Consider the following 12,872-nt stretch of genomic DNA (forward strand, 5'->3'; position numbering starts at 1 on the left):
AGAAAAAAACAGCTGATTGCATCGACTTATTGACTCGAATGCAATCGCTCACACTAAGCATGCTTGTAGTGACATTGGAGAGTAAAAACTCCCTTTTAACAGAAAGAAACCTCCAGCAGAAGCAGGCTCAGTGTGAGTAGCCATCTGCCGAGGCCAACTCTTCAGAGTAAGAGAATGGAGACAGAATGAAGCAGAATGATGAAATAGGGATCCCTATGTCCTCCAGCAGTCTAAGCCTATAGCAGCATAACTATAGAGATAGCTCAGAGCCACTCTAACTATGAGCTTTATCAAAAAGGAAAGTTTTAAGCCCAACCTTAAAAGTAGACAAGGTGTCTGCCTCACAGACTAAAACTGGTAGTTGGTTCCACAGGAGAGGAGCCTGATAAGTAAAAGTTTTGCCTCCCGTTCTACTTTTAGAAATTCTAGGAACCACTAGTAAATCTGCGGATTGAGAGCGAAGTGCTCTGTTAGGAACATAAGGAACAATCATATTTAAGGCTTTATATGTGAGAAGAATAGATCTATACTATTCTGTTAATAGAATAGATTAGAATAGACATTTTCTTTTATTGTCCCACAACGGATAAATTGTGGTGTTATAGAAGCAGCAGAAGGTTATAGCAACTTTGGAAAAGTGTATAAAAATAACAGAATAAGTGACAGACTCAAGAAAATAAAAAAAATAAAATACTGTTGTAAGATTGCTGGTTCAAACCTAAGGCTGGATTCCTTATCAAGATCCTTATCCCCAAGCTGCACTGCTCAATGCTGCAGCCCACTGCCTCTTAAGGTTTTCTGTTGGTCTTCAATATAATAAATTCACAAAAAAGTCAAAGTTTGTGGTTTAGTGGTTTTTGGTTTAGTGGGAAAAACATGAAAAAGTTCAAGAGGTATTAACATGTTGGCAAGAGCGGCTCTCCTAAATCTGCCATGAAACAAGTCTTTCGTTTTGGCTTCTACAGTGGAAATCTTTCTGTCAGCCAGTTTATTTTGTTTTTCTCTTTGCTTATTCCAAAAGTAACTGCGAGAGTGGTGAAGACTGTTTTTGCCAATTATAAAAGCAGTAAATTAGCATTTTGGCAAAAGGTAGTTATTTCACAGCAGAGAGACGTAGATAAATCTTTCCAGAACTCTTCTTGTAAAGAAGCTTTTAAGATGATTTCTTAAACTATAACTGCATGAGATTAAACATGTCTGTGATATATCATGTGGATTGTATGTAAGCTTTTGTTTCAGATCATAACCTCTTGTACATATGATTGGTGGGGAGTAATAATCAATATAAAAGAACATATTTCTGAGAGTCTTTGCTTGTAATGTTATACTGCGGTACTTCAGTAAGACTCTGTCCCACTTTAGCTGTGATTTACTATTGTTTCACGACAGCTTAAAGAGCTTTCCATGGTATTAAATTTCACAAACAGCTGCATGCCATGTAGTTTGTCCCAGCAGGACACAGTCAAATAGGCACTTTTATAGTTTTGCTGTAATTTTTAGCTTGTAAAATGGATAAAATAATAAGAATATTACACTATTAACTCTCTGTAAAATAAAAAGAAAGAAAACAAGCAGCACCTAACGAGTCGAACGCCGTAATGAAGGTGAGTTCTGCGACGTCGAGCCCGTTATTGCTTCTTTATAACTGAGTCAGCAAAGCTCGGAGACCACGTTGGACTCCTGACAAACCAATTAGCAGTGCTATTTCTGTATAATGAACTGCCATAACCATTTGTCAGATATACTCAGGTTCATAAAACTGAATGAAAATTAACTTAACATGCTTCTTTATAGGGTTTTATTAGCACCTGTAGCAGTCTCTCCACCCCGCTGTCGCCTTCTGTGCTCTGAATCCCCCAGTGGGCTCCTAAAATGAGCTACAGGCAAAAACCTTTCAGGCTCCTAACTAGAACAACAAAATAATTAACAGAAAACAGTCCTAAATAATTTGGTACATGCTTGTTCCTGCTCTTGTTTTACATTCTCTTATTCATTTTTCCCCTCCGCATCTTTCTGAAACAGTGTCAGACTGGAGCAGCCTGCCTCCTCCCAGATGGTGCTATCATTAAACCTCGTTCTGGGCCTGACTACTCTTGTACACACAGTGAATACAAAGTGCCAACTGGGGGAAAATATTGCCAATCATAATGAGGAATGATATCCAAGGCGTGCCAGGAAGCATTGATTTGGGTAATAATGACGCAGTAATAGCAGACACCGAGGGCTTAGACCCATATGGGTTTACAGGATTATATTTATGAAGGTTGCAGCCGTTTTAACGTCGTTCACCTCTGACATGAAGAATGTTACGCATTTTCTTTGCTGCTATATTTGTGTTTGCTGTGATGGAGATGATGGCGGCTGCTTGAAGGTTGCAGAAATGAGCACCTTCATTGTAAAAGCAGTGTTTGAATGCAGATTATGTGGAGGTAAAATGGTTTTCCAGAAAATATTCAGACATCCAAGGACTTCATAAAAGAATAAATAGCAGTTAAAAAGAAAAGAATAATCAGTTTATCTTTCTAAATCATGTTTAAATGTATTTTGGCATAATGTTTTGGTTTTAGTAGTTAGCACTATTCGGGTCAGTTTTTTTAAAGATTAGTTGTGGTGTTACTTTTTTTTTCTTTTTATTAAAAATCTAAAGAAAAATTTTCACTTACTGACTGGATGGCAGTTTGGTACAGTAGCTCTAGAGCTGTGCTGTCCAATTTTTGTACTGTGTGCCAAAATATCCAATTAGAAAGTAATTAGGGGTCCGCTTCTTCCCAATTAAAAAAGGAAAGACAAATTTCCATGTAATTTTTTTTTCAGTTTTAGCAACAAAAAATATTATTAACTAGAAAAGCACTTGGAGAGAGCAAACTTCTGCCAAGTAGCTTATTTCCCTGACACACTTAAGTTAATACCTGTAGTCCAAGAATCTTTCAAAAATAATTCTGGATCCAGATGGTGATCCGGATCCTCACCAAAATGTCATGAATTGTTCCTTGGACTGAAGTGCTTCTTTGTTAAAAAATTCATTAAAATCCTTACATAATTTTTCAAGTTATGCTGTAAACGGACAGACAAACACATGCACAAAACTCTCCGAAAAACACAACCTCCTTGTTGGAGGTAAATAGTCAATGTTTTAATGAAGCAAAGTAAAAAAGAACGAATATCTGTAAGTCTGAAAAAAAGAGGTATCTGATGTTTTTTTAAAGCCGTTTTCAGTTCCCTTCCTTTAATGGAAGAAAGTTTTGATAATTTTTGGCCCGGAGAATGTTTTTGGTCGATTCCCAGAACAAAAATAACCGTTGCAACAACTGTAACAAACCAAGTTAAGTCAAAAGTTGTACTAATATCTGTTTTATGTTTAAAAAAAAGTACAAAATATGACTAACTACTAAAAAGGAAGGCCGATAAACATAAAATATTATTTTAATTTTTTACTTTGTGAAGATATAAAATTAAAATACAAAATATCATGATAGAAATTGTCTATCTTCATTAACTCTTTTTGCTTAAGGGCCAAATGTGCAGCATGGATTGCCTCACAAAAATATTTAAAGCCTCAAACCCTCGAAAAAACCTTCAACACTTAAAAAGCAAGTCTCAGATGTTTTTAATAGCTCCACATTAAGGCTAATCTTCTCAGGTTTTTTCAATTAGAAGAACTAAAGAAAAAGTTTGGTAGCTTGAAATTAAGATAGCACGGCTACAATCTTAAAGGTTCATGCTAGATGGTAAAAAAGAACTCCAAGTTATTTCTAGTTTGCTCTTATACCAATTGGAATTTTATTTATTTTTTTATTTATTTATTTAACCTTTATTTAACCAGGAAGTCCCTTGAGATTGAAATCTCTTTTTCGAGGGAGACCTGGCCAAGACGGCACACCAGTTAAAATACAAACAGAAATACAACATAGACAAAATCTCACATAGAGGAAAAGACAGGTCACATAGGGCAGTTACATTTTTGAATTACATGACATTTTAACATGGCCGTAAATTCATTCAATGGGACTAGATCATTTAAATGGAGCAAGTTTTGCAAATTATTCCAGAACCATGGAGCAAAGTAAGAGAAGGATTTCTTCCCCAGCTCAGTAAAAACCATTGGAACCTGGTAAGAGCGCCACCTGGTGGAACGGAGATGAAAATGGCTGGAATTTAGCTTGAGGAGATTACATAAATATGCCGGCAGTTTAGCCAACATGGCCTTGTATAGAAAAATATAAAAATTAAGTTGTCTACGTAGACTTAGTGACGGCCAGCCTACCAGTTCATAAAGTATTTCATTAAACACCCTTAGAAGTGCCAAAACAGAGGGAAATAAAGTTTATTTGTCCAAAAACATTAAAAGCTATCTACACCTGGGGTTGCCAACCGTCCCTTGAAAAAACAGAATTATTCTGTATTTAGAAATAAAAGTACCTGTCCAGTATTTAGTGGAAAAGGAACAAACTTTGTCCCGCATTACTGTGAGAGCAAAAAAACTGTCAGTAAAAAGCTAATGGAGAACAAGTGCCTGTTAGATACAAAACTTACGGTAAACTCGTTCCTGGACCCTGTCCTGCGCTGTGACCAATGAACTGACAACATATATGTAACGATCAAGAATAAGCTCATCCCATTGGTTGATAACGGGAGACAACAAGGCACATAAAGTTGCATTGAGCTAATGATTTTTGATTTTATTTTTCTGTTTTACAACTGTAGCCTACAGTCATTGCATTTAATGCACAAATATGTTTACAAGTTTGCACAAGTTTGCTGTTGCACCAAAAATGTGCACTATTATTTATTGTTTTATATAAATTTTTACAGTTTGAAGTTAAGCAGAACAGGCTTATGTTTTAGACACTTATTGTATTCAGAAAAGTTTGTTATTTTTTGTTATTTTTTTGTTATTTGTTATTTTGTCAGTAAATTGCTCATGTCACTCACAAATATGCATCAAATTTAATGCAGATTTGAGTCAAATAGTTAAAAAAATCTTTTCACACACAAAGTGAGGTAAAAAAAAAATCCCCACGCCAGGAGGGGTAAAAACAATCGGGTCAGCTTGCACGCACATGGTGTCCCTTTTTTTTTTCCCAGGGAGTTGGCAACCCTATCTACACCCCTGCTGCTCTTTATAGGATTTTAAATGCCAAACAGCAGTTGGATACTGCTGTAGACATTTTCTGTTCATAAGGCATGGTGGGAACATGCCTTATGAATCATACAGGTTTGTGTTCCCACATCGAAAAGAGAAAATGAATCGCTAATCTCCTTCTAGAGGCAGCTGTTGCCATCTTTTAATCTGGGTGAAATTCGAAGGTTATTTTCTCAGTTTCCTTGTTTAGAATAGTTTTCAGGAAACAGCCTTCATTTGAAAAAATATATATGAATACGCCTACACTTGAAGGTCTGTGCTTAGATATCACAGATACAATTCCTCATGGCAACTGTAAAGCACAGCAGTGGAGGGTTGAGGATCTGGGGTTGTTATAAAAATCAAAGGACTGGGAGTTTATTTTTCAATTATAAGCTAAACTCCATTTTATGTGTCTATCCATCTAAAATATAATAAAGCATGTCTGATATTTTGTCAAGCTCTAAGACGATGATCACAACCACTACAGAAGGTTATAGAACAGGAAGTAATCAAAGTGTTGCAATGGTCCAGTATAAGTCCAGGTTTCAGTCTGATTGTAATTCTGTGTGGGACCTAAGGCGAACGCAGAAGAAATTAGTGTCCATAGGAAACTGAGGCAATATTGTCCTCCTCCACAATACTGCTAAAAAGGATTCTTTAGGGTTTACTAAGTCACTCCATGACTTTATAATGCAAGGTAATAGTATTTCAGTAGCATCCTCTGCAAACCTCTTTATACAAAAAGATAAAAAAAAATGTTTTTCTCTTTCTTTTCCTCTTAGAAATTGACAGGAAGGCACTGCCACTACCCAGTGGGTCCACTGGGAATCCATGTTTGAAGCAATGCTTTCCTTTTCTTTATTTATTGAGTGGAAGCAATATGCCGCTGCTCTTTTCTAACCGCCCAGTGAACCCGGCTCAGTTTAACCTTCATTGCCGAGTTCAATAAACCACGATCAGCAGTCATAAAAAGTGCATCCGACAATCATCCGCTTTGCTTTGCCGTCTAAGAACACAGATCCCCGAGTCGGCACAGAAGCTAATGGGCTGATATTTAACCTTTAAAGTGATAATTGTTGCAGATTAGAGGCCCACTCACTGCTCTGGTCTATGCATGCTGTTTGAAACCCAGCAGCGGTGTGCCACAGTTAACTAACTCATTTTTTCCCTCTCTCTGTTTAACACTCATCCTCTGCATCGCTCCATTCGCTCTCTCCACCCCCTCTGCCTTTGAGCTTGCTCTCCCCAAGGCATCCCTCCTTCATTTTGCATCCCTTTGTCCCCATCTGTCTTTCCGTCGCCTCTCCCCAACTCTCCATCAGCGTAGATGCTCACTGTTGTTTAATCTCCTGCCTTGAATATTTTTTTGTTTGTCTTTTTCTGTCCTAGTGGTCCCATGGATTCTACCTCACTCACAACCAGGGCCAGAATGGCTTTGAGTTTTTCTTCAAGACCAAAGAGCTGAAAAAGAAGTGGCTGGAGCAGTTCGGCATGGCCATGTGAGTATGTTTTCTATCTGCCGGTCTGCCTGGGACAGCACAAAGGGCAGCAATGTGATCATCTCAGCTGCATTTGGTCCCACTGTTAATGCACAACACGTTGCTCATCTTGTTATTCTTGTCTGTTGTGATTCAACGATGACAGAAATGAAAGTGACACAAAGGGGTGTCGCCCTCTCCAAACATTGTATTCAGATAGATGAATCTTTTTCTGCATGTGGTCGAACTGCATCAACCAGTCCTAGTCCTGGACCGGATCCAAACCTGCAGGAGTGACTGATAAACTGCATCTCCAATGAAACATTAATCCACGCTCCAGATGCAGAGCCAGGACGGACACAGTGAACCTCATTGTTCTTTTTTCACAAAATCAAAGATGAGAAGATGCCATAAGGTCATATGCGACAAACTTAGCAACATTAAATAATACAATGCTTCAACATTGACAAAATAAAATGATGTTTTTCTTTATATTATGGCATCAACTGACATGCAGAATAAGCAGTGAACACAACTTAACTCTGAAAACCACTACTAGCAGGCAACAGTTCTTTATTCTAGGAGCATAGATGCATTTTGCCAATAACTTTCCCACTATTACACCATCTGTTGTTGACAAGCACTGCCACCCCCACCCCCTCCACCACCACCAATTAATTTTGCCTTTATGGCAAAATGTATAGAAAAAAAAGTAGGAGTATTATTTCTGCAGCCATGCCTGGATAAAAAGCATGTTAATACATTTTGGAATATTTTAGCTCTTCCTTTGTCTTCACACACTCTATACATTCGGTGTTACTGCGTTAGGGATAGATCTTAAAGCTCATTGTCTTCACTCTGTTTTGCTCTTTTCCTACATATTTACTATCTTTACAAATCCTGTTTAGGTATAGGAAGCTAAATCAATTCTATTCTGTTTATTTATATAGTGTCATTTCACTTCACTTGTCACCTTATGGCAGAAAATACAGTCGGATTTGTTTAAAGGAATAGTACACCCAAAACATGATTAGCCTTCATTTTCTACTCACCCCCATGCTGAACAACACNTAGAAGAAGAAATGTGCTGTTTACCTGTGCAAAGAAAGAAACAGCGAAAGAAAAATGTCTGAGGACTTCAGTGTTGAGGAAGAGCATGAGTTCTTCTTCTAGAGATAGAATGAAGCAGAATGATAAAAAAAAAGTGGTCCCTGTGTCCTCCAGCAGCCTAGACTTATAGCAGCATAAACATAGATCAGATTTTCCCACAATGTAAAGGGATAGTGAAAACATTTAGAAAGTTCTTATCCGTTCCCATACTTACCGTCGAAAAAAGTTATTTTCTAATTAGTTTGTACTAAAGTAAAAAAATCCTTACCCATAAATTGTTATCTAATTAAAATGCTAACTCCTTCTTCTAATGGGGTTTCTTACTGTTGCCTATGATATTTTGAGGAAGTGTCTGTGTCTTTGTAAGCTACACTGTAGATGAACGTATAGAGTTATCTGTTAATGGCAGATGTTGCCTGAAAAATAGCATTTTTGTGAACTGCATTTACTGCGCTGTATAGCCAGCAAGAGTAAACTATCATCCTAAATACAGAGAGAGAAGAAAACCTGAAATACCAAGGTTTCGGTTATAAATTAATCAAACATGGAATTTAGCCTGACATCAGCTCTTAAATAAAGCTCTTATGAGCTACTTATATTGTATTAGTCCGAACGAATGTTCCTTTTTTTTTGTAGCGGATGTGAAAAAGAACAAACAATTTAAGAAAATGTGTTTGCTTGACAATTTTTTTACATAACATAGAAAAAGACGTGTTTTCTCAGCTGCTCCCTTTAACTTTTCAAATATCTTAGTGCTGTTTGAAATAGGCTTGTGCAAGACATATTAATGCTGGAGCAAAATGAGATGTTTCACTCATTTTCTGAATAAATAAAAAAAAAATACAGAAAAAGAAATTAAACTATAAAATAGGAAGTAAAAAACACAAACCTTGATATATACTAACAGTTACTGATGACTGAGATACCTGTATTTGATTATTTGGTCTTACCCACTGCTTTTGTCAGCGGCAGCTTCCGCATTATCAAACAGGCCTTCTAGCTTTTAAAATAGGAGTAGCAAAAACAATTTAGTCGAATAATATTTGAAAGCCCTGAGAAAAGCAACAGTCTTGTAGTGGAATTGATGATGAAGAAGCTGAACTGTTGATGTGAGGCTAAGAAAACAGGTATATGATTTCTGCACCTTCTGTAGCCAAATTATCCAATGATGAGAATTGAGAGTTTTTCCCAAAAAAACTCTCTTGCTTTTTTTCCCTAAACCACTCCTTGTTTACAGCATTTAGTGACATATTGCGTACTTTGCAAGTGACTGAAATTGAAATCCCGAGCAGATGAACTCTTCTTCCTTAGAGTAGAATAATTCGGTTCAGACAGCAGGGAGGTCTACAATATGGCCTACATGAGAGAAAGACAAGAAGACATTTTACCTCTAATAATGTAAAAAGAAAAGCTAAAAAAAAAACAAAGCAAGTGCTTCATAAAATACAAACTTAATTTAAAAGATTCTGTAATGGCCAATTCAGACTTGATCAATATAACAGAGTACAGATGATGTAATGATGTGTGGACTCTATAAAACCGTCTTCATTTAATTATAAGCTCTGAACCATAACCTTAGTCCTTTTCTGTTGTTTGCAAATCTTTTTCCAGCAATTACCTCTAAATGCTTATATAACTGAATGTTGGGAAGAAATCTTGATTAGCTGACTCTCTGAACAGGGCAGGGTTCTGTTTGAGATAAAAGTGAGAGCTGGAAATCATTCACCTGAGTTTAGCAGTTGATTTACTAATTAGGTTTGAGGAGAGGATCCCCACATCCAACCTTCTCTCCATCCCTGACTTGTATAAATGTTGTTGAAACGGATGACTACCATGTGATTGATAGAGAACCAAAGTCAAATTCCTTGCTTGTGAAAACAAATATGGTTGGAATTGATTCAGATTTTAACTGTAGTACTTCTATCTACAGTATCAGCAACACAAACTGATAATTTCTCTTCACTTTGTGTGTTAAAACTCTCAGTAAACATGCTTACATGTATTTACTGCGTATAGACATTGTAACCTACCATCCGCCTTCAGTATGTTTTAGAAGCACAGCAACAACACTGAACACTGAACACAGGGAAGATTGGCGATGTCCAACCCAGTAGGAATCCTGCTTCAGGAGGCTTTTTGTTGTCGACAATGCTTTACAGAAAAATACCTTTTGTATTTATTTAGCCATTAAAAGAAAGTTTGAATCACAGCACTAAGCAGATTGAAACAGATTATAAAGGCTCTGAAATTATTAACTTTATTGATCTCACATTGGAGAAATTTACCTCCGCATTTAACCCATCCCCTTGGGGAGCAGTGGGCTGCCCTTCTGGGGCATGCAGGGAGCAGCGTGGGGTTAAGGGTCTTGCTCAGAGACCCAGAGTGGCAGTCTGTGGGAGTGGGGCTCGAACTCAGAACCTCAGGATTCCAAGCTCTATGCCCTTACTGCTAGTCCGGTTCTTTAAGCAATTAATTTAACTGCTTCATCTTGTAACATATAAGCACAATAAATGCAGTTGAATCAACATGATTAAGTTACTTGTTACTAATTGAAGCAATTCATTTAAGTTGGGGCTGCATTTTCTTTTTAGAGTGTAGTTCTAGAGATTCTAGTGTGTTTTTTTATGAAAGAATGCCTTTTTTTCTGTTCATTCCTCTTACACCTGAAAAATCCCAACTCTGACCTCTTTTACTAAAAATCTTAAAGCGTGGCTATTAGAAGAACATACTGTTGCCACAAGCTTGCCTAAAACTTGCATGTTTGTCTAATACTAGCAAACTGTTGGGCTTCTATCCATCATTTCTAATGAGAATATGCATAAACATCACTGATTTGTTATCACTTGGTTCTATTCCCAAACTCATAAAAATAAATCACTGGATTAACTCAATTTAATTTCCATCCAATACATGTTTGTTATCTAAACTAAATCCACATTTATCTGTATGGTGCAATTTTGTTGAGAGTGTACAACACAAATTGTACAGATTCTTCCAGATTCCAGGAAAGTGGCTGCACACATGTAAATATCAGATTATATCTGGATACTGCGAACGCAGAAACTAAAGAGAAACACTGTTTTAAAAATCCAGGATTTATTTTTGTTTTTATCCTCCCAGCACTCTCCCCTCAACACACAAACACATACCCATGCATGCTTCGATTTTCCCAGGGGCAGAGGAAGCCTCTTGTGTTAATTCTGGGTGCAGACCTCACTGTCTGCTCACAATCCTCTCCTTCCCACTTCAAAGAAGCGTATCGGTTGAGATGCCGCTTCAGCCGTGGAAGAGTTTGTCTGCTGCAATTAGAAGTATGAGAAAAAAAGTGTTGCTCTTTGCTTTTATATTTGACGTCTTTATCCAGCAGTCTGACAGCTTGAGCACTGAAACAAACTGACTTTATAAGCACAAAGTAATTTTTGTTAAAGAAATAACATTTAATGTGAGTTCTCTGAAAGCAGACTAGTGTTATTAGGGGTTTAATGTTTATATCTTGCTCTCGTTGCTTAGATCAAACATTCGTCCTGAGAATGCAACCAACAATTTCCACGAGTTCCGGATGCACACCTTTGAAAAAATCACCTCCTGCAACTCTTGCCACATGCTGCTCAGGTAAGAGACCCGACCTTCTTCATGCACATACTTGTTAAAGATGTAGTCAGAACAGCCAAACACGGCGTCAAACTGAAAGGGGCTTTGAAGCACTGTCGTGACTCCTTTAAAAGGCCTCAGCTCTCCCCGTTCCTCTCCAGTGTACCCCAACAATCCATTCACCACTTTCTCCTTTTCTCCCCGTCTTCCCCGGCTTCACTCGTACAAAACTCCTTTTGAGTTTGCTGAATGGTATCGGCAACCCAAAGGACTGCGACTCATGGTCTCTCCCCGCAGCGGGAACGACTGAGTGGTTTCACCTACAGAAGATGGAGAGAAAGAAAAATGTCTGTCACACTCCGTCACTTCTTCCAAGGCGATGGATGGGAAATGGGGACGAGATTATTGCTCTGTGACACAGAGCCAGGCGAGAAAAAGAGGCTGTTTGCTTTTATTCACATTGTGCTTGTAGCTTTTTTTTTATATTACTTGGTGAAAAAAAAAATTGAAATAGTTGAATGGATTAGTTTTAAATTCTCAGTAAAATGGTCAGGTCACGAATGCTTTTTTGCATTTAAATGACGCCATCAGCAATTATGTTTTCCTCAAGAAAGGTAACGTGACCTTAAACTCTCTGACATACATGCAAAAAACTGTGTATGGATGATAATTACAGCTGAATATCAGACACATGGTGGCGACACCATCATGCTGTGGGGATTATTTTGATCAGCATGTGAAGAAGAGCTGGTCAGATATTAGGCTTTAAAAGACATTAAATTATTGCAGAGTATTGTTCTCAAAATTTGCAGTTGGAGCCAAAAAAAGAGGGTTTGGATCAATGCATATTCATTTGCTTAAAATTTGAAGCAAAAAATACCATTACATGACAAAATTTTAACTAAAAAGTAAACATTTGCAGCAAAGCAGAGACTGAAATGTGCAGACTACTGCAAACATCAATATTTTAGTGTATTCTTGTATTTATTTTTTAAACAAAATTGTATTTTTCCTTCCACTTACCAATAATGCACGGCTATATAGTCGGTCTTCCTCACAAAATCCTAATAAATACAAAGTTTCATTGCAAACTCTTTTGCAAAGCACAGTGCATAAGTAGTTTCGCCTCAGGTGTTTTACCAATGTGTTTCTCTGACTTCCTTATTCACATCACAAACTTTAAAGTTATTGCTTTGACAGCTAACGTAATATTTCCTCACCTCTTCAGATTGAGCCTCTCTTAAAGTTGTTTTAGAGCCTCCCCCCAGGAAAGTTCTGCATCACACTTTTGTTCTTACTGTATGTGTTGTATAGAAAGTTAGGATGGTTCAAAGATAATTCCTTGATGGAATAGGCATTGCTGCTTTGTGCACTAAAATAAAAGTTAATATATTAACTTTGATCGTATTCTATTGGAGAAATGTAGTTTTGATAAATTCATTATCCTCTAAGCTGCTCTTAAGAGGCGGAGGATACATTGGAGAGGAATGTATGAGAGCATCAGCTTGAATATACAAAATCTAATTCCATATTTAGGAAATATACATGTCAGGCTTTGCCACTAGTGA

General features: G+C 37.3%; 1 protein-coding gene across 1 annotated transcript in view; it reads left to right on the forward strand.

Moving 5' to 3' along the window:
* Positions 1–12,872, forward strand: part of LOC107097675 (guanine nucleotide exchange factor VAV3-like) — a 131,338-nt gene that overhangs the window by 90,131 nt on the left and 28,335 nt on the right. Inside the window, exons 15-16 of the mRNA XM_015394920.1 lie at positions 6,515–6,624; positions 11,224–11,325. Coding sequence (XP_015250406.1) covers positions 6,515–6,624; positions 11,224–11,325 — 212 coding nt within the window. The remainder of the gene's footprint in view (positions 1–6,514; positions 6,625–11,223; positions 11,326–12,872) is intronic.

This window comes from Cyprinodon variegatus, unplaced genomic scaffold, assembly GCF_000732505.1.
Source record: "Cyprinodon variegatus isolate N-32 unplaced genomic scaffold, C_variegatus-1.0 Scaffold714, whole genome shotgun sequence".
Lineage (NCBI taxonomy): Eukaryota > Metazoa > Chordata > Actinopteri > Cyprinodontiformes > Cyprinodontidae > Cyprinodon > Cyprinodon variegatus.